This window comes from Xiphophorus maculatus, chromosome 15 (genome assembly GCF_002775205.1).
Source record: "Xiphophorus maculatus strain JP 163 A chromosome 15, X_maculatus-5.0-male, whole genome shotgun sequence".
NCBI lineage: Eukaryota > Metazoa > Chordata > Actinopteri > Cyprinodontiformes > Poeciliidae > Xiphophorus > Xiphophorus maculatus.
In genome coordinates, this window is record NC_036457.1 from 705,145 (window position 1) to 726,275 (window position 21,131).

The 21,131-nt window shown below is 38.3% G+C and overlaps 2 protein-coding genes across 4 annotated transcripts; one reads left to right on the plus strand and one right to left on the minus strand.

Moving 5' to 3' along the window:
* The first annotated feature begins 865 nt into the window (after window positions 1-865).
* On the plus strand, window positions 866-12,974 carry lrp11 (LDL receptor related protein 11). Its single transcript, XM_023347569.1, has 9 exons — window positions 866-1,700; window positions 4,226-4,383; window positions 6,057-6,198; window positions 6,268-6,393; window positions 8,356-8,553; window positions 9,742-9,909; window positions 9,988-10,044; window positions 10,907-10,999; window positions 11,080-12,974. The coding sequence occupies exons 1-9, from the start codon at window positions 1,073-1,075 to the stop codon at window positions 11,232-11,234; spliced, it is 1,725 nt and encodes a 574-aa protein (XP_023203337.1). The 5' UTR covers window positions 866-1,072; the 3' UTR covers window positions 11,235-12,974.
* Window positions 12,346-21,097, minus strand: pcmt1 (protein-L-isoaspartate (D-aspartate) O-methyltransferase). 3 transcript variants are annotated; one of them, XM_023347570.1, is made up of 8 exons: window positions 20,739-21,097; window positions 17,857-17,961; window positions 17,740-17,771; window positions 16,885-16,989; window positions 16,601-16,721; window positions 15,304-15,389; window positions 13,779-13,904; window positions 12,346-13,265 (listed from the first exon to the last, which is right to left on the minus strand). In XM_023347570.1, exons 1-8 carry the CDS (start codon window positions 20,917-20,919, stop codon window positions 13,260-13,262), a joined length of 762 nt encoding a protein of 253 aa, XP_023203338.1. In that variant the 5' UTR covers window positions 20,920-21,097; the 3' UTR covers window positions 12,346-13,259. The 3 variants fall into 3 exon arrangements, with proteins under 3 accessions (XP_023203338.1, XP_005803477.1, XP_005803475.1); XM_005803420.2 differs by having other exon boundaries at window positions 13,678-13,904; window positions 20,739-21,095; XM_005803418.3 differs by having other exon boundaries at window positions 13,735-13,904; window positions 20,739-21,094.
* Between the last annotated feature and the right edge of the window lie 34 nt (window positions 21,098-21,131).

Below are 21,131 nucleotides of genomic sequence, written 5' to 3' on the forward strand. Positions count from 1 at the left end.
AGCTCACATTGATGTGCCATCCTGGATGAGCTGCACTAGCTGAGCCACTTGTGTGGGTTGTGGAGTCCGTCTCATGCTACCACGAGTGTGAAAGCACCACCAACATTCAAAACTGACCAAAACATCAGCCAGACAGCATAGGTACTGAGAAGTGGTCTGTGGTCCCAACTGCAGAACCACTCCTTTATTGAGTGTGTCTTGCTAATTGCCAATAATTTCCACCTGTTGTCTATTCCATTTGCACAACAGCAGGTGAAATTGATTGTCAATCAGTGTTGCTTCCTAAGTGGACAGTTTGATTTCACAGAAGTTTGATTTACTTGGAGTTATATTGTGTTGTTTAAGTGTTCCCTTTATTTTTTTGAGCAGTGTATTTGGATGTTTTTTATTAAACGTCCAACTAAGTTATTAAATCCTATGTAATCATTTTAATCCTGCGGCACATTTAAATTACGTCACATTTGTTACAGGTAAGGTCATTGGACTGTAGTTAAACTGTTGACCGATCAAATGTTAGTGAGCCATTTTGACAGTTTTAGGTACCAAAATACGGACTAAATAAATACTGAAATAATTTAAGGATTTAAATGTGCAACTGAAGTTTTAATGAGCATTTACAACTGTAATTTATATATTAAATAATTGCATTATACATTTCCATAAGGACATATTTTAGCTTAAATTAGTTTGATCCAGTTTTACATAAGCTATCGAAGACTAAAATATTAATGTAACTATTTATTTATGTAGATCGCGTCATTTTTGGCTCACTATACTCTACAACTGAGCTTCAACAGGTGAATTGCTCGTCGCCATATTTGTTTATCAATTATCAGTGTATGACGTCAGCGTTCTGCTCTCGCGACCGACCCTCCCTCACCATGACAACGGCAGATGACTTTTAGCATCGTCGGGAGACAGCCGTTACCTCCGCCGCCGCTGGTTTAGAGGCGTTTTTCCCAATAAGTCGTGTTTTAAATCGGCCCGTCTGGTTCTTTTTTCATGCCGGAAGGTCGCTGGAGCCGATAGAGCCCCTCCGGAGCGGGAGGCCAGCCGGAGGCAGAGAGAGACGATGTTTCACCGAGTGAACAACAGCAACAACAACATGGCTCTGCTCCAGCATCCCCGGCTGCTGCTCCCCGGTGTTTTCCTGCTGCTCTTCGCCGGCCGTGTCCAAGCCCGCTCCTCTCAGATATCGGATCTGAAATCTAAAATCTCGGGGGTGGAGGAGCTGCTGGAGGAATTCCGGAAGCAGCTCCAGCAGGACCAGGCTTACAGAGCGGCCGACGTGAGTGACTCCTGCGCAGGCGACTTCAGCGCCGCGGAGCAACGCATCATCCGGACAAAGGCCTCCATCGAGCAGGGAGCCACCTTCCTGCTGGCCCCGGACAGGGTGTACACCTGGAGGGACTGCTTACACGCCTGCTGCTCGCAGCCTCACTGCACGGTGGCGGTGGTCCAGGAGGACCTGCGGCGACCCGCGGACGGCCTCAGCTGTTACCTGTTCAACTGCACCTACAGGAATAAAAACATCTGCTCCTTCGCTCCGCAGGAAGGCTTCACCACCTACAGCCGGACTCCGAACGGCACGCTGGGGCACCTGCCTGGAACCACCGGCGGAACCACCGGCGGAACCACCGGCGGAACCACCGGCGGAACCACCGGGAGGCCCCGGCAAGCTGGCGAGGAGGACACCCCAGGTGGGAGCTTTCTTTATAAAACTTTGGGATTATAATGCTAATAACAAAACATCATTGTTTATCATTTAAAGGTTAGCTTACAGGTGGTTCAATTATATTTTTAAAAGTACTTTATTTATCCCAAAAGGAAATTAAATATAGCTGACTATCGGGGCTGTTAACATTCAAATATTGTTAAAGTTGGGTAGTAAATAGTTAAATTTACTTGAGTAACTTCTTCTTTTATTTAAATGTACTTTTAGGAATATTTTACTCCGCTGTTTTTACTCTGGAGTAAAACTTCCTGGTTCTCCACTGAATGAAAAACAAACATGTTTTAATAAAAAAAAAAGAATCAACATACACACACCTGCAGCTTTTATAAGTTTTATATCGAAAGAAACTGATTTTGGGGGAAAAAATCTTTGGCCTGATTTTGTTATTTATATGAATAATTTTGGTTTTTGAAATAATAATTTGAAATAATTTGATCAGTTACTCAATACTTTTTACCATAAACTTTATTACTCTTACTTTAGTCATTTCTTTTTGCCTGATTTTGTTATATTTTGCTACTTACATGAATTATTATAATTTTTGTCCTTAAAATTTCCACTTAACTTTACATTTTGATCCGTCTGATGACGTAATTTTAAATATTAAATGATTGATAATTTGATCAGTTCCTCATTACTTCAGTAAACGTTTTACCAAATATTTTTTTACTCTTGAGTAATTTCTTGGACGGCTACTTTTTACTTGAGTAAAAATATGTGGAAGTAGTGCTACTCTTACTTGAGTAACATTTTTGTGTACTATGCCCACCTCTGAGTATTGCTAATCCACCTCATTTGCTTTTGCCGCTCGCTTTTTATTTGTGTCTGGTAAAGATTTAAAGATGTCGGAGTCTGGGAAGTGATGTTTTCCCATTCTGATTGTTGGAATTAATATTTCCAGCTCCCTCCTTCTCTACACCTGAGGTTGTAGTTCAGTTCTGGTTTTGTTTTCTGCAGCTTATCCCAAAGTTTTGCATAATAGCAAAAGCAAAAAATGCTGTACATCATCCAAAACAATTATGGAAAAAAAAGTCATTTTTATTTAGAAAAGGTTGTTTTTTTAAAAGTTTTCTTTCTATTTTGTCTTCAACTATGGTAAAATAAATTATAGATTGAGGCTGTACTATGGTGTGAATATTTTTTTCAAAGCTTTGTAGTTTCTATTTTATTCAGCCGATTAAATTAGTGGTAAAGTTTCTGGTCAACTTAAAATGAAGCTGTGAAGATGCAATTAGGAAGTGAAAAGATATTAAATTTTTATGAAAATTACACCAAAGTTGTTTTTTGTATGTTCTCTGGTTCATGTTAGTTACTAGAAAATAGAAACATTTTATTAACCATTTTCTGCAAACAATGCTGTCTGTTTACTGGATTTTGTTTTTTATTTCCTCAAAGGGAAATCAGGTTATTAGACACTGATAGTATTTTTAGCAACATTACCAAATGTTTGCATATTAAATGTTTTATTTTGTCAATGTAAAGCATGGCAGCAGAATGTTGACCTTTTCACTGTAAACTTGGTTTAAATTTGCTATTAATATTAAGAATATGATTTATTCTACAGTAAAGTCTCGTTCTATCAGCCATACTTCTCAGCACACTGCAACTAAACATTATCAGCTGGTATTTCACTGATAAGGTGCCACGGTTGGATTAATGATTGTCCACTTGTTGTATGAGATCCGGATGCTGAGAGCAGGACCAGATGTGTAGATTTAGCTGAAAGTCAGTAAATGTAAAACAACTTATTAAATTTTCTTATTTCAGCTTTTGAGTAGCTAATTTTTTATGCTTTATGTCACTAACGTGAATATATTTAGTTTTTAACTTCCTAAAACAGGCATGCTCACTATTTTTTGTTAATGTAGTTGAAATGTAATTTTTTTCTTTAAAAACTATTTACTTGTGGCTTTTCTTTGTTTGATTAAAAGTAGGGCTGCACCGATTTATCGGCATCAATTTCCTTAGTTCTGAGTGATTGGTGATTGGCCAATACTTAAATGTGAAGCTGATCTTTAGCACCGATCTTATCGACCTCAGCAAACATCTAAAAATCAGCCGCTGTCCTCTTCTGCTGTCCCATGAGAGAAGTTTGACTGACAGACCGGCCCACCAGGTCATGTCTGCACGATTGCAATTAACAATAGTCGCTCCACTGTTTCCAATTCAGCGACTTTATTGCGACTTTAAAAAAAAAAAATTGGTATCAGCCAAAATCGGAATCAGGTCAGGTTTTTAAAGAGCCAGAAAACTGCAATTGGTGCACCCATGATTAAAAGTCTAAACTTCTAATATTCTAGTCCATAATTTTAGCTTCAAAGCTTAATATTGTAGTATGGTGGCATTAACTTATGCAGCAAAAGGTGAACAAAAACAGGAGTGTTATTAATACGCTTTATGAAAAGGAACCAAAGTCAATGTTTAGTCAAACTTAATAACCTAAATCAGACACGTAAACATCACAGGACTAACCTCAGGTCAAATTCACAGAAATGGACGAGCCTCCTCGCAGCGATGCAGGCCAGGACGTGGTGATCCAGCTGCCCACCGACTGGGCCGTCCTGGACGGCAGGGGCAGCGTGGACGACCACAGAATCACCCACTACGAGTGGACTCTTGTTAAAGGAGATACAGCTGTCAACATGAAGGTCTGTTTTCACATTTTAGCTGTCACTAAATTCAGCAAAACGGATACAAAAACGTCAAGGAAGGATGCAAAGGTTAAACACTGCAAAAACACAAAATCTGACCAAATATTTCTGGTCGAGCTTCTGGTACAAATATCTTAAAAAGTTGTTTTTTTCAGGAAGATATAGGAGCTTGTTTTAAGTTAATAATTTGCTCATATTTATGAAAAAGTTAAAGTTTTGTTGGCAGATAATTTCACTTTTAGCAAGACATTCTTCACACATAATTGAAAAAATTATTTCACGTACGTTTTCATCAATATTAATGAATTTTTAATTTGAAACCAGCTCCGCTATCTTGCTGAAAAGTTACTTTCAAGTTAGTATTTGCACGAGAAACTGGACAAAAAAAGTACTTGGTAATGTTCAGTGTTTTTATGGTGTTCATTATAATAACTGCCAAAAGAGTTCTATGTGAAGATATATCTTTAAAAACATTTGTACTTCCACAAAAATACAGTTTTAATCTTGATGAACCAGGTGAACCACGGAGCTCCTTCTCTTGATCTGTGCTCAGTCAGATGATGCAAATATTTGCTCTTCCACTGAATGATCAGGTTGTTGTTGTGACAGACATGAGGCAATAAAAAGCATGGATGCTCGGTTTACAGTAAACCGGTTCACTTGATTGCACAGCTCCATATTTCCATGCTGTATCAACAGAGATTAGATTTGGTTATGCGTTCACATCGCCCAGAGAAAAGCAGAAACATGAGTCGGTTTCAGTGACCAGAACCTTAGAGATCGTTTCCTGTTGTCCTTTTATTTCTTTACCTTTAACAGAAAAGACATGAGAAAACATTCCAGCAAATTTCTATTTTCCTTCATATCCTTTGGTTTTTTTTTCTTTATCTGCTCCACTAACCCGGTTATTTAAAGTTTCAATATAAGAATTTGATGTCTGAACTAGAACTGGGCGATATGGTTTCAAAATAAAGTCTGACATTTTCATACCAGATCCAATTGCTAATTTTAATCAGTTTTTCTTTTTGCTCACTTTTTCTTCTAAACAAAGATATTACAAATGACAGAAAATGTTTTCAAAAAGTGGCTTTTATTTAGGCATCCCTTTTGTGAGTTATACGAATATTAGGGGTGGGCTTTTTGTTCAATTATGAGAACAGTTGTTTTAAAAAGAAAAAAATGTTTTAATGAGAAAAAGGTTTGAATTATCAGGATTTGACTTGAGCAACTCGTTTCAACGTCCTGCGACTGACAATAATTTGATGCAAATGTGTCAAAAGATCAGCTATTATTTGTAAATCGTAAACGGTGTAATGAATAACGTCACAAGATGCTCAACATTCCTCATTATTGTTTTTTTTGTGTGTGTGTGTCTGAGTTCTCATAAAATTATGACTTTATTCTGGTAATTAAAAAAAAAAGATCTTACCCCTGCCCTGATATTCCATTGTAGAGTTCACGTAAATTTATAGAAGCTTTAAAACACACTTGTCAAACAAGATGGCCGCCTCAGCGTGATGACATCACTCTGAACTAAACCCAACAACAACTGGAGAAAAAAAAATCCCAATTTTCAGCCAATTAAATATTCAAAACCCAAAAGTTGAATTAATCAATAAAATTCCTCGTCTGAAACTTTGCATGCTTTATTTTGGTTGTGCACACTGAAGGCGACCCACCCAGGGCTGCTGAAGGTCAGCGGTCTCCAAGAGGGCGTCTACTCGTTCCAGATGACCGTTACCGACTCGGCGGGGCAGAAGAGCTCCGACAACGTCTCTGTCACCGTGCTGGCACCAAAACACCAGGCGGAAGGTGAAAGGCTCACCAAACATTTCTCCACTGTTGGGGAGGTCGAGTACTTAATCATGTTTGTGTTCACAGTTTGCACTGGTGACTGCTCCAACTACCAGTTCAAGTGTGATGATGGCTGCTGCATCGACATCTCCTACGCCTGTGATGGGAGGCAACACTGTCCCGACCGCTCTGACGAAGACTTCTGCACAAATTGTAGATTTTAATCCTTTACATTAGAGATACAAACAATTAATCGATTTATGATGAATAGTCAGTTAATGTTTTATAAAATTAAAATTAGTTTCAATCAATTAACTTATAACATCTACTTAGACCTTCTTTTAGTGTTGTAATTTAGCCTCCATCCAGCAGAGGGCCACACTGAAGCTAATATAGGATTAAAGAGGGTGGAGCAATATTAGAACAGGAAAGAGAAGCCGTCCAGTTTGGAGTGCGGTTTTGAAATATAAACGCTCCACAAACTCAACTTTTACCTTAATGGTGCTCATTAAACCGAGCTGCGACTGAGTGAGTCATTATGGCCGATTTAGAAAAAGAGGAGCAAATTTGGACTCCGCCAGGGCTGCCCTTTGTCACCGATTCTGTTCATCACTTTCATGAACAGAATTTCTAGACCAGCCAAGGTGTTGAGGGGATCCGATTTGGTGGCCTTAGGATCTCATCTCTGCTTTTTGCAGACGATGTGGTCCTTTTGGCTTCATCAGATCGTGATCTGCAGCTCTCGCTGGAGCGGTTCGCAGCCGAGTGTGAAGCGGCCAGGATGAGGATCAGTGCCTCCAAATCCGAGGCCATGGTCTTGAGCCGGAAAAGGGTAGAGTGCCTTCTCCGGGTCAGGGGGGGTGTCCTGCCCCAAGTGGAGGAGTTTAAGTATCTCGGGATCTTGTTCACGAATGGGGGAAGAAGGGAGCGGGAGATCGACAGGCGGATTGGCGCAGCGTCTGCCGTTAAGCGGGCGCTGTACCGGTCCGTCGTGGTGAAGAGAGAGCTGAGCCAAAAAGCGAAGCTCTCGATTTACCGGTCGATCTACGTTCCCACCCTCATCTATGGTCATGAGCTTTGGGTCATGACCGAAAGAACGAGATCGCGGATACAAGCGGCCGAAATGGGTTTTCTCCGTAGGGTGGCTGGTCTCTCCCTCAGAGAGAGAAGCTCAGTCATCCAGGAGGGACTCAGAGTAGAGCCGCTGCTCCTTCACATCGAGAGGAGCCAGTTGAGGCTCGGGCATCTGGTCAGGATGCCTCCTGGACGCCTCCCTGGTGAGGTGTTCATGTCCCACCGGGAGGAGGCCCCGGGGAAGACCCAGGACACGCTGGAGGGACTATGTCTCTCGGCTGGCCTGGGAACGCCTCGGGATTCCCCCGGAGGAGCTGGAAGAAGTGGCTGGGGAGAGGGAAGTCTGGGCCTCCCTTCTGAAGCTGCTACCCCCGCGACCCGACCTCGGATAAGCGGAAGATGATGGATGGATGGAAAACTAAAAAAAAATTGTAGAAAATAAAGAAATTTCTGAGCTCTAACAGTCAAAAATGTTCAGATTTGACTAAACTTTTCTAGAAAAAAACTCTGAAATTTCAGTTCGAAAGTCAAAATTGAAATTTTGTGATTAATCTCAAATTGTCAGAAATGTTAAACTTTTCAAACTTTTAGTCTTTTCAAAATTCAAAAGCCCAAAATGTTTCAACTTTTGAAATTTCCATGTTTTTTCTAGACAATTTCTGAGATTAATCTCAAATTCCAGCTTTTTCTATCAGATGTGTGTCTTTCCAAGCTCAGAAATTTCCACGTTTTTTTCTAGAGAATTTATGAAATTAACCTACCTAATTAACCTTCTGAGTTTTTTGGTGAAAATTTACCCCTATTTTTATCTACATTGGCCCTAATACGCCGTCGCAGTGTGGGATGTAAAATGCACTTTATGTGATTTTGTTTTGAAATATAATCACTCGAAAAGCTCCTTAAATTCCTTAAACTCTCAATTGAAGAGAAAGCTCAGGTTTTTAAGAACATGGCCACTTATCAATTAATCCTTAGATCAATCTTATCCTAACTTTATATCAACTCATGAATCAATAACTTCCATCCCTGCTTTGAATAAAAATGATTAAAAAAGCTTTATCTAACACCCAGAACCTGATCCCTGTGGGTTTTCTTTATTAGTTGATGGTGGTCGGAAGTCGGTGACCCACCCGGTGAATCCTCCCAGCCCTCAGAGGCCCGCAGCCCGGACCGAGCAGGCTGACAGTGCCGCCGTGCTTCCAGAGGCATCCAGGAAAACAGTCGTATCGGCGGTAGACGGGAGCAGCGCTGTTCCTGCTCTGAGCCTCACTGAGCAGCAGGGCGCGTCTGCTAACCAAGGTAGGAACAAGGTTTATAATCGAGTTAAAGGACATCCGTGTGATGAGTCTACTCCGGTTATTTGTTTGCTAAACAGTAGGATGCACTCCTTAGTGCTTTATCTTTTGTGTGTGTGGACATGAGAGCAGATGGAGCCTACAGGCGGCCGCTGAGCCAACAAACCACTCAGCATTCCCTGGGAAAGCAGCTCTTAGCCTGCATGCCTTCTTAGTGCCAGAACAAAGCTCCCCTGTCTCTGATGCCATCTGATCCCTGAATTAGACCGAGACCGGCCAAAAGGCCGCCTGCACCACTGCTGTTTTAACACACTCTGCGTATTATATGCCTGAAGTGTGTTTTCTACAGAATGAAGCTAAAGACGAGGAGAACACATTTTTTGGTCTGATGGTTAAACGTGTCATAATCACTTTGTTCACTGCAAAAAATAAAATATCACCAAGTATTTATGGTCTAGTTTCTAACAAAAATACCTTGGTACACTTGAAATAAGACTAAACTAACTTCCAGATAACTTTTAAGCAAGGAAAGGGAACGTCTTTTCAGTAATAATTTCTTAATATTTATAAGGTACCTCTTATTAGTGAAATAATCTGACAAAATAAAATGTGTTGTTCCACTGACAGATTATTTCAGTTATACCCAGAACTTTTTCATCAATAATACGTAATTATTTACTGAAAAGATGTTAATATTTCTCGCTTAAAAGTTACTTGTAAGTTAGTTTTGTCGTATTTCAAGTGTACTAATATATTTGCACCAGAAACTAGACCAAGAGTACCTGTTTTAAATAAAAAAATAAAGATTATTATTGAAAGGAAGTCATTTAGAAAAGAAAAATTAGCAAAATGGCAGTTTCTAGATGCACAAACCTGGTCGGGGTTTATTCCAAAGGCCAGCTGGGATTTCAGTGAAAGCTGGTTCTTCAAAGTCTAGATTCAGGGACTGAATACATAAACTAAAAGGAAATACATAAAAAAAGGAAACAGTTTATACTTATCCTTCTTTGTAATAATTTTGCATTACTTGGTGCTGTTCTATCACATAAAACCCCAGTAAAATGGTGTGAATTTGTGGTTTTAACATGACAAAATGTGAATAAGTTTCAAGGAAATTAATACTTTTGCAGTATTTTGCAAGGTGATGTAAAACAATATTTGAAACGTACGTCGTGTGCGTCTGTTTCTGCAGATCCGTGCGCTGCAGATCCGGTCGTTGGTCCCTGTAAAGGCACCTTCCCTCGGTGGTACTACGACCAAAAGGCCCGAGAATGCAAACACTTCCTGTACGGTGGTTGCCAGGGTAACCACAACAACTTCCTTCAGGAGTCAGACTGTGTCAGTGAATGTTTACAGAAAAGTAAGAAGATGCATCATTTGATTTTTACTCATTTCTTTTAATCTCAAGAATCATTTTCACACTAATGTCGTCTTTTAGGCTCGGCCTTCAGCCCAACCAGTGCAGCTGCCCCCGTCACAAAGACGACTGAAAAAGGTAAAAATATATATTCACTCGCGATTATTTACTCCGACAATTCATTGATTAATCCGATAAAAATGGCTGATTCTTCAGATTTTTCATTTAAGCCTTTTTAAATACAATATTAAAGGTACATTAAAAGATGCAAGTAAACAAATAATTCAGTTCTTTTTTAAATAAAAATAAAAATATTTGATTACCTAAAATACATTTCTTTAGTAAATTTATACCAGGTAAAGCTAAAACGTATTTACAAAGAAATATGTTTTTATCTTAAATGTAAATGTATATATATTTGTACAGTTTAGCTTAATTACTGCTCTGAATATGTTGGTTTTTAAGTAAATGGTGTTTATTTTAGTCTGTATGCTCTAACGATTATATCAATAATCAATTAATCGCAATTAATCCAATTAATTATTTCAGCCTTACTGTGATCTTGTAATTAGTTCTTTTTTCTGATGGATTTTAAGATGTTTGTTTTATCCAGGACTTTACAGCATATTTTTATAATTCTGCTAAAAAAAACAACTTTAATTGTCACAGAAAAACTGAGAAAAGCCGGATTGTTGCACCTCAAATAACTATGCGAACATTTGAGTCTGTTTACTCCGGTTAAAAATTAGATAATGGAAGTAGTTGCAGATTATTTCAATGATTGATTGATTGCAATTAATCCAATTAATCTGTTAATATGCAGATTATGCAGACTTTCAGACAGAATACAGCTTCATTACTGCTCTGAATTATTTAGTCTGTATGCTCTACGTAATGATTAATATATTAGTTGATGATTAATCCATTATTTGATTAATCATGATTAATCAATTCAACTCTAGTTTACTGGCTAAAGTCTTGTCTGTATTAATTGTTTAAGATGCGCCTAAAGTTTCCAAAACCCAAGCAGAGAGTAGCGACATAATCTCCAAACCATTTCCAGTTAAAGGAGGACAGCCAGGCCCGGAGTCAGGTGAGTCCGGTTATCTCTGCTCATATTTGAACTAGAATTTCTCTGCTCTACAGGTGAAGTTCTAGTTTTCTGTCCTTCAGGTGCAATTCTTCCTCTGGCGGTCGGCATCCTCATCACTGCGCTGCTGCTGCTCATGATCGGCTGTCGTCTGAGACTCGTTCGTCACAAGCTAAAGAAAGCGCGACCTCTCACCACCGAGGAGTCAGACTACCTCATCAACGGCATGTATCTGTAGCCTAGGAAGCTGATTTAAACAACGATACCCCCTGCTGCCCTTAAAAAAATCTAGTCATAAATCAGTAAAGATGTATGTTTGCTGTTTAAAGTCCCCGTGATGAAACCGAACGACTCGCTAAATTACATATCAGACATTGTTCAGCTTTTCCTCCTGCAAGTCTGGCACAAAACGCCATTTCTGCCACTAGGTGTCACTAATGTGCCATGTTTGTGCTCCACCTGTTAGCACAGCTAGCTTGAATGAAAACGAGTATTTTGAGTGCCTGGTAACCATGGTTACCATCCGTAAATCCTGTTTGAGTGCGGATCGGTTAAGCCACATCATGTCCTGCGAATCTTCCTGTCGTTACAGCATGTTTGTTTTTTTTATTTTATTTAATGTTTTAAATAAATAAAATAAAAGTACCCCAAGGAAAGGAATTTTACAATATTGTGGTTAATTGTATTAATTTGTCTTTTCTTGCTGGGAAATGTATTTACACAGGCATGTGTAAATAAAATACTAAAACGTTAATACATCTGTAAATAAAAAATATATTTCACAAACACAGATATAAATGAACATTTGAATGTTACATAAATATTAAGAATTTTGCATAATTCTAAGTAAACTTTGAGATTTCAGAAAACCAATTTATTTAAGGTTCTGCACATTGTTTGCAAAATCCTACAAACATTTGTCAAACGACTTTTTGAAAACTTTTTAGAGAAATATCTACTTTACAAATGAGTAATTTTCTAAAGAACCAGCATTTTATCTCAATTTTTAGGATTTAAAATAAAGATAACATAAGAGGACAAATATCTTTTTTGAAAAGCAGATTGATTCCAGTATATTAAGAAAAACATATAACGACTTATTTTAGTGTAATACTGCAGGGGGAAAAAATGGTTGAAAATTTACTTTTATTATTGATATGTGTTCAAAAATGCTAACTAGCACCTTTTGATTTTTAGCAAAAGTCATTAAGACTGGTTTAGAGAGATTTTATGTTTGTAAAATTGTGCAAGTTGGAACAATGAAATGTTACAAAATTAACTCTGTAAACCCTGCAGTTTGTTCTTACCTGCATTAACTGGGGAAAAACACAAAACAAAGAACTGCAAGAAAAACATAAACATCTCTTTATTTTTATATCCCATTCCAGATATTGTGAAAGCCAAATATAATCAACCACTTCAACCCCTCTAAATAAAATGTGCTTTTTTTGTGTATTATTCTTTTTTTTTCTCCAAGAAAACAGACATTTGCTTTATATTGTTGAAGTTTATTTTGGCAAAGCAGTGACTCTCCCAGTTAGTGACCGAACACGTCGGAATTGGAGACCAGCGGCAGCAAACGACACGTCACCCGGTGGGAAGCGCAGCCCTGTACCTGCATGCGTTTTGGTGAGTTAGGTGCTGTTTCTGAAGTTTATCCAGAGAGCTGAGTGTTTCATACGTGACCCAACGGTTCTGCACATCAGTCACGGTGTTGTTCGTGTTTTCTAATACTGCTGGAAGGGGTTTGAGGGGAAAACAAGCTTATATTCTAGCAGAAAAATCTACAGTTAGATGAGCCACACACACACACACACACACACACACACACACACACGCTGTAGCTAGGTGAATTATCTAAAAGTCTCCGGTGTTTTTGTTCTGCTTTCCTCGTACATTCAGCTTTGACCCTGCTGAAATGTAATGCAAAAACACCCGACTGCAATAAAAAAAAACACACAAAAAAAAACCCCAGCAGTTAAAATTAAATTAACCAAAAGATGGAGGCCTGGAAAAAAAAAGAAACAAAAAGCCCATCTTGAATATTTCTGCATGGAGCTTCAAGCAGTCTTTTCCTTGCAGCCCTTTAAGAGCCGTCAGTGTTATTTCTCCAGTCCCTCTTTTGTCTTGAACAAAAAAAAATAAAAATAAAGCATGTTTTATAATGCTTGAAACAAAAATATCAAGGCTTGCTGATGCCATCCGAGTTTTCCCCAGGTTTCAAACTTAAAGGTGGATTATGGCTCGTCTTCTTATTCAGAGTTCATCCCTGTGGAAGACAGACCGTGAACGTTAGAGCAGGAACATGAGAGGAAACACCAACCTGTCATGCAAACCGTGAAGAACCGCATGCAGAACGATCAGATTAAGTGTCAAACAGCAGCCGGTCTGAGGCCACATCCCACAGAGAAGATGATTAAATCGGCTTTTATTGGGTAGTAGGCAACCAAATCAACTAACTAATCATGCTTTAAGCACCTCCAGCACCATAACATTTTGGTTCCAAACAGGAAAAAACAAAAACAAAGATAAAACCAGATTAGTGGGTGAAAAAATTGTTAAACAAAAAAAGGGGAAACGTGCAGCTAGTTGGCATGGTATGGAAGAAGCAAATAATGTCAACAAGCAGCAAAATGCAGCCTCTTGTGCTCCATTGCCTGCTCCAAGCCACACCATTTCACCTTTGCCACTGTGAGAAGGAGAGAGAGGGAGGAGGGGGAGAAGGAAGTCACTTCCACCTGGACCACTGCTTGTCTCTGTCTGTTAAAGGCACATAAATCACCCCCATCAAGGGCTTCATCTTGGTGCTGCCGTCCTCCATCTTGTCGTATTGCTCCAGCATCTGGTTGCCTCCGGCCGGGCCGACCGGGAGAATCAGACGCCCGCCGGGCTTCAACTGGTCCAAAAGCTGAAGAGGCAGGTGAGAAGAGCGTCAGTGTGTTTATTCTTAAAAAAATAATAATGAAAAAGCAGTAACAAGGCATTCTGAAAGTTCAAATCTGCTTTGGTTCGTCCGTTTTGAGACTGTATACGACTAAGTCAGCCAATCAGATTTGAATCCCAGTTCTGAGTCACTGAGAGTGAAACTAAATTATTTAGTGTTTACATCTTTAAAACAGCAGATTGTGCCAAAAAGGAACATTCCCAACCAGAAGTCAAAGGAACTTGAGTAAAAAATTAAACAGACAGTCTAAAATCTAGGCTGTAGCGATACACTAATCTCACGATATAATACGATACACGATATGCTCACAATACGATTCCATACACTTTTAAAGATTTTCTGAAAGAATTTAGGGGACAGAGTGATTTTGGTGACATTTTGTGACTGTTAAATAGACTTGGATTAATTGAACTGATGGTGTAAAATGGGTGAAAAGGTGTTTTTGTTATACATTTGCTTTGTTTAAATGTTAATTCTGTGGCTTTGTGTATTTGGTTATGCAGAAAATGAACCTTTTTTGTCTTATTCTCTTATACTAGATAATGTAATTTATCTACTTCATTTCATTATTTAATTAATTGTAACTTATTTCATTACATGTCATTGTTAATATACAACTGGATAAAAATATGTGATAGCCATCATTTAATTCAAGTGGATTTGACATAAAACTCAAAGTAGGATTTAAAGTATTGATACTCGCAGATAAAAAATCAATAAATATTGTAGGATCGATAAAATTATGCAGCCCTACTAAACTTCAACCTAAAGATGTCCTTTATGTTACATGTTCGGTCTACGGGCGATACAAAAAAACGTTAAATTTTTTGCACAAAGTCATTCTGAGATGATGAGATTTTAGCCAGTTCTGTCTTTTTTAAGCTCCTTTCAATATGAGCCGTTTTAAAGTCTCTCACTTTAAATCCAAATAAGCTGCTGTTGGCCAAGCCGCCAAATCAACGTTTACACCCACAAGTGAAAATAACTGCAAACAAGATGGCGGCATTGAGCGAGCTGACATCACTCTGAACTGAGTGCATTGGTGAAAAGTTTTTTTGATATTTTCAAAAACTAAAAATTAATTAATCGGTAAAATCGACTTATCACCCAGCTTTAGTATATATATATATGTATATATTTCTTATTGAAACATTTTCTTTATACTGCTGGAGTTTATTGTGGTAAAGCAGTGAATCTACCAAAAAAAACCAGCGAGCATGTCATCAAAATTAGATAAACAGAATAAAATCTCCACTTTAAAACAGCGACTCTGCCTTTTGTTTCTTTTTTAGACGGTTTTCATTTGTTTAAACTAAAGTGAGAGCCTGACGTTCAGCAGGATGAAGGAGCCAGAATGACTCACAGCTTGGGGGACGGTGGCAGCTGCTGCACCAACATGGATGGCGTCATACGGCGCCTCCTCTGTGTGACCCATCCTGCCGTCGCCCACTGGAAGAAACGCAGCAGGAAATCAGGCTACCAGACTCACCACAACACCGACAGTCAGTCGCTGACAACACCACATGTTTTACCTTTAATCATCTCACACTTATAAATCATAAACTGGACAAAAAATGTGACTTATTCTTAAAATAATGGTGGAAACATTCAACACAGACAATTAGGGCTGAAAAGATTAATCAAATTAATTGTGATAAATCGATTATTGAAATAATCAGCAGCTAAATTAGTAATCAATTAATTGTTAAATTGAGTATACTTTATAAAAAGGGGCTATTTAATCACCAAAAACACCATTAGGGGATATTTTGCATTTAAGATAAAAATAAAAAACAATCCTGTCTGTAAATAGATCCAGAGAGGATGTATTCATATTCTGACAGGATGTGGCATTTTTAGCTTCATGTGGTTCAAATTGACAAAAAATATATTTTATTAATCACCTTTTGTTTTATAATTATTAATCCAGACATCAGCCGTACACTGTACTGATGTCATAAAAGTCTGAGCTTTTCAAATATTGATGTTAGAAGTATTTTTTTAAGATTACTATAAATAAAGTAATGGAATATTACAGTACGTTTTTATTTTCTTATTTAAAAGAGGAATAAAATTGATTTTCTGCATCTTTTCTAATAGTGTAAAAAAGGCTTGAGTGGTTCGTAGGGATTCTGCAGAATGGGCCAGTTTTTTCCGATCGTCACAATAAATCGATTAATCGATTACTACAATAATTGTTAGCTTCAACAGAGAATGAAGAAGAAAGAAATACATTCTTTATCTCAACTACAATCGCTCCAGTTTTCATTCCGTTTTATCAAAATTCATTTTAAAATCTAAATTTTATAAATTAGTGTATCAGAAAGATTAAGCAAGTTTATCAAACAATTAACAATGTTTATTTTTAACTCATTGTATTGTGGTATACATCCTATTTTTTATTTCTATACATGCCACTTGCTGGTATTGCTGAAATCTGATTTGTTTAAGCACTTGAAACCCAAAGGACCCGGCTGCAGCTGCACTTTCACCCTCCTGCAGAGATGGTGAAAGTACTCACTGCTGAATTATTTAGAGCTGCAGACTCTCTGTTGAGCAAATCCATCCTGCATCGGTGAAGAGCAAGAGCAGCAGAAATGATTCGAGCTGCAACATGACGAAATGAATCCAGAAAGTATCTGTCGTCCACCATGTCTCACCTATTAGCTTGACTCGGCCTGATGTAATCAAGTTGGGGTCGTCTTTCTTCACGTTGTTTATAGAATCGTCTACCAGCTCTTTGATGTGATCGATTCCTATAACTTTACCTTTAGGGCCTACCTGGGGAGCACAGAACAGGTTCAGTTCAAACAGGAATCACAAACCACTAAAACCATTTCACACCATTCTACTGTGATTGGTTGGGTTACAAAGCTGCGTGCTAAAAATCACGACGCTACCGGAGAGAAATTGCTTGTGTTTACCCGTCCTGTGTGTGGCTCACCATTCGTGCAAAGCAAACAGACAGGATTCCACTGCCGGAGCCGACGTCCAGAGCTTTGGCTCCCTCATGCAGCTGATCGTGTAGGAGCTCTAGTGCATAGGCATGCTGGGAGGACAAAGCGTCCAGAAAAACAAAACAGAAACAGTTTCAGCAATATTTAAAAAGCCTGACCGGCCGAAACCGTTTTTTTCTTTTCTCTGACCAGCTGATAAATGTAGCAGAAGAAAAGGGGGACATTAGAGATGCAAATCTTTCAGTGTCTAGAAATTCGATTCCTTCAATTCGATACCAGTTTTACTACACCACTTTTACTACACTAGACTCTAATCATCTAACTTAAATGACCAGAATCAAGTTAACTTAGCTGCCTGGCTTCTTCTTAAATAAAAAATAATTCAAAATACAACTCTAGAAAAAATTAAGAGACCACTTAAAATGATCAGTTTCTCTGATTTTACTTTTTATATGTGTATGTTTGAGTAAAATGAACATTGTTCTTTTATTCTATGGACTACTGACAACATGTCTCTGGAATTCAAAGCAAAAACTTCGTATTTATTAACAGAAAATGAGAAATGGTCAAAATAACAAAAAATATGCAGTTATTTCAGACCTCAAATGATGCAAAGAAAACAAGTTTATATTCATTTAGAAACAATAATACTAATGTTTTAACTCAGGAAGAGTTGAGGAACCAATATTTGGTGGAATAAGCAGCAGGTTTGCAATGAGGTTCAGTGCAGTGGGCTCTTAGTTTCACCCAAAATAAACACAATGTACCGACACAAGAAACGTTTCTAGCCTTTGTGTTCAAAGTTGTGGATCAGAGTGTGTGGAAACATCCAGAGCTCGTACCATGTGTGGGGCGCTGATGGTAGCTTGGTAGCCTTCGGATTGAGAGAGAAGCACAGGTTCTGTTAGTTCATCCCTCAGAAACAAGAGTGGACAAAATGATGGCAGGAGAGGACGCACCTATTGACTGCGGCGAGTCCATGTACGGGTTACACCTGGAGTAATGTGCTCTGTCTGTGGACAGCATGACTTCATACACCTTGTCAGATTTAATAATGCCATTTTCTGAGGAAGAGAGAGAGTCTGTGTCCCTGAATTTATCACGATAAACAATATTAATTTGGTTTTCAGACCGTTTTCAACTAATATAACAAAAATGGAAGAATAATAATGCAACAACACAAATGTCTTCCAGCTCCCAACTTTCATTGGAGCTGGAAGACATTTCAAATATCCAAAATTAATAAACAAAATAACAAATGAAATGAATTATGAAGTCTCTGTAAATGTAATTTTCTTTAAATAAAAAATAAAAAAAAAGAGAGAGATGAAAGCACCAGACTGAAGACTTTAGTCATCCAGTTTTTGGTAGAAAAAGAAAAATGATAAATCATGCAAATTGATTAACGTGATTGATTGATTTATTACTTATTGCAATAGACAAATCTGACACAAACTATCAGAATAGTTAAAGATCTTCTATAAGTAACACGTGGGTAGCAAATCTCCCTGAAGAGATTTCTACAAATGACTCTAGAAATATGTTTGTTTTTCCCCTTCATGTTATAATCCTTCATCACTGGTTCCTGCAGCATCTTGTGCCAGCAGCAGGGAAAGCCAACTGCAGCCAGTTTCTCATTACTCGCTCTCCTCACCCTCACAGCTACGCGCCACTTCAGGACACAACAACCACAATCTGCACAAGCTGCTACATGGACACCTACGACAAACTGCTCAAACCTAAACTGCACATAAAGCCACACTTCAAGCTGTTTTTGGCTCATTCTCCATTTCTCTTTATTTATTTAAATCTGCTTTTTTTGTTTGTTTTTTGTTTCCAAAACATTGTGAATTCAACACTGATCTACAGATATACGTTCAGCTTAGGAGCCGTGTATTACATTCGCTGCGGTAAACCGGCTCAATAAAATGACTCCAGTCTGAAAACAACCTTTACAGAGAAAGTAAATTAGTATGCGCTCTACGTGTGACCTGTTTTAAAGCACATTATGCTAATGCTAATTCAGGGTTAAATTTCCCCCATTTGTGCCTAAATAGGTCAGTGTACGACAGAAACGAGCACAAATACCAAGAAAGTCAAAATAAATAGTCATCTTGATTCAATTACTGGGTTTTTATAAAAGTCAAATCCGGCAGACGCTGCTTTTTGTTTACAACTACAGAAAATGCAAACCAAACTTCTATTTACTGTAAGCACAGCCAATTACAAATGAAAAACATTAACATCTCTATCATTTCTATCCCTTCAAAACCTGCAGCTAATGGCAAACAGCTTGAAGTGCAACAATATCCTGGAGAGAGTGGAATATAAATAGACCTGGTGAGATATTAAATAGTGAAAGTAGACTTGCAAACCAAAGTTGGAAGATATCCTGATGTCATTTACTATACGAGTGTGAAAAACATGTCAGGGAAAAGTTTTCTACTGACTTTATTACTGATGACAGCAGACTTGATCACAGTGGACTTAGAACTGCATCAGTCCCTGTTTTATTATAGCTGGAAAAGTAATAAAAGCCGCAGGAGCTTGAACGATTTCTTTCTTTCAGATAAAGCTTATTTTCAGTCCAGTTCTTTTACATTAACTTTTTTTAAGCCACTTAACATAGCACTAAAAAATTACTATTTCTTTTGCTCTATGCAGCATGGAGTTGCAGAAAATTGTCCATCGCACATTTGTTGTGACACAGCTGGCTGAAATAAGGTCATCATACTTTCGCTTGCTTAGAAAAATATATATGTACAAAAAAAATAAATACAAAAAAATGATCTGAAACATGGGCACATACATGTTTACCCAACATAACGTCAGAAATTATAAATAATTTATATCTTTATTTCAGGGTTTAATTAAAAAAGAATCAAGCTGCTTCTTGTTGGGTTTTTTAAAAAATCAAAACAAAACATTTTTTATTTGTTTTTAAAAGTAAATATATAAAGTATAAAGTAAATATAACATGTTTGGCAAGAAATATTTTAACAGAAATATTGTTTCTGTTTGTTTTAAATAAACAAACAGAAATATTTTAAGTCAATCGCAGGCATAGATTTTAACCAAAATAAAGACAGAACATTGACAATATCTCTTGCAACTTAAATTCTGTAAAAGAAAAATGCATATAGTAATGTATGGTTTATTTTTGATTGTGAAATTAATTAAATAAGAGTCAAATGTATGTCTATGCTACAGTCTGGGCGTTAAAACATAAAATTGTGGCGGAAAAGTATTGATAAGATCAAGAAAAAGTATTCTACATTTATAAAAACAAACACAAAAAAAGCTAAGCTAAGTAGCGATGAGTGACTCGGTGCCTTTGCATAGTGCTAACCAATTATCTGCCGCAATTTTGAAAGAAAACTGCATTTCCCTTTCTTAAATCGTGCATTAGAAACTCGTGTGACATTTACAGCTGTCACTGTCATTCACATGGATGTGCAGTCAAAGATTCAGACATCAATGAGGGTGGGCAGGGCTGCACAATCCCAAATGACGCACATACGGTTAACCGGCTAAGCTAACGTTTCCCCGAGACTTCAGCTGTGTAAGATCACACTGCACAAAATGAAGGGAATATTTAACATTTTTGGTTTGTTTTCTTGTCCTGCAAAGACATGGGCGAGAATCTGTTCCACACGTGAACGTGGTTCGCGGAAAAGGGGTGGGGAGAGGGGTAACGGTAGGTCAACAAACAGCTTAGCAACCAGCTAGCTTAGCTACGCTGATCCCCGTGCTAACTCCAAGATCCGAAGTGCACCGATTTACGGCGACCAGTCGGTAACAAGGTGACGGCGCTGCCGCGCTCACATGCATTCGGACTTACTGCGGAGATTGTTAACGAGCTCTGCGTGGCTGGCTCCTCCTGATTTCCACGCCATTATCAAGCAGACTTTGCGGAGTAAGTAGACAGCAGCTGTCAGTGCCGCGCCTGCGCCAACGGTTTTGCCAATGAAGCTGACAACCTCCAAAGGAGACGGCGGAGCGGCGGATACGTCACCGGACATCCAAATGAGTTTTAGCGCCTTTTCAGAGACACGTCCGAACAGAAAACGGCGTCATTTCTGTTAACGGTTGATTTATTTGAATGTGCATCAAAAGCAGTGTTGGCTGAGAGGCATTAAAGCCACATTGCTCTGTCACAGTGAGATTTGCCGCAGTCACACAACGGTTTACCACTAGGTGGCGTAAAGCTTCATGGACGCATGGGGGGAAAAAA

Coding starts and splice junctions, on each gene's coding strand:
- lrp11 (XM_023347569.1), top strand. CDS start 1,073: ATGTTTCACCGAGTGAACAACAGCAACAACAACATGGCTCTGCTCCAG. Junction 8,554..9,741: donor GGGCGCGTCTGCTAACCAAG/GTAGGAACAAGG, acceptor CTGTTTCTGCAG/ATCCGTGCGCTGCAGATCCG. Junction 10,045..10,906: donor CACAAAGACGACTGAAAAAG/GTAAAAATATAT, acceptor TAATTGTTTAAG/ATGCGCCTAAAGTTTCCAAA.
- pcmt1 (XM_005803418.3), bottom strand. CDS start 20,919: ATGTCCGGTGACGTATCCGCCGCTCCGCCGTCTCCTTTGGAGGTTGTC. Junction 15,390..16,600: donor AGGCCGAGTCAAGCTAATAG/GTGAGACATGGT, acceptor CGTTTCTTCCAG/TGGGCGACGGCAGGATGGGT. Junction 13,905..15,303: donor CTGCCACCGTCCCCCAAGCT/GTGAGTCATTCT, acceptor CTGCCTCTTCAG/CTTTTGGACCAGTTGAAGCC.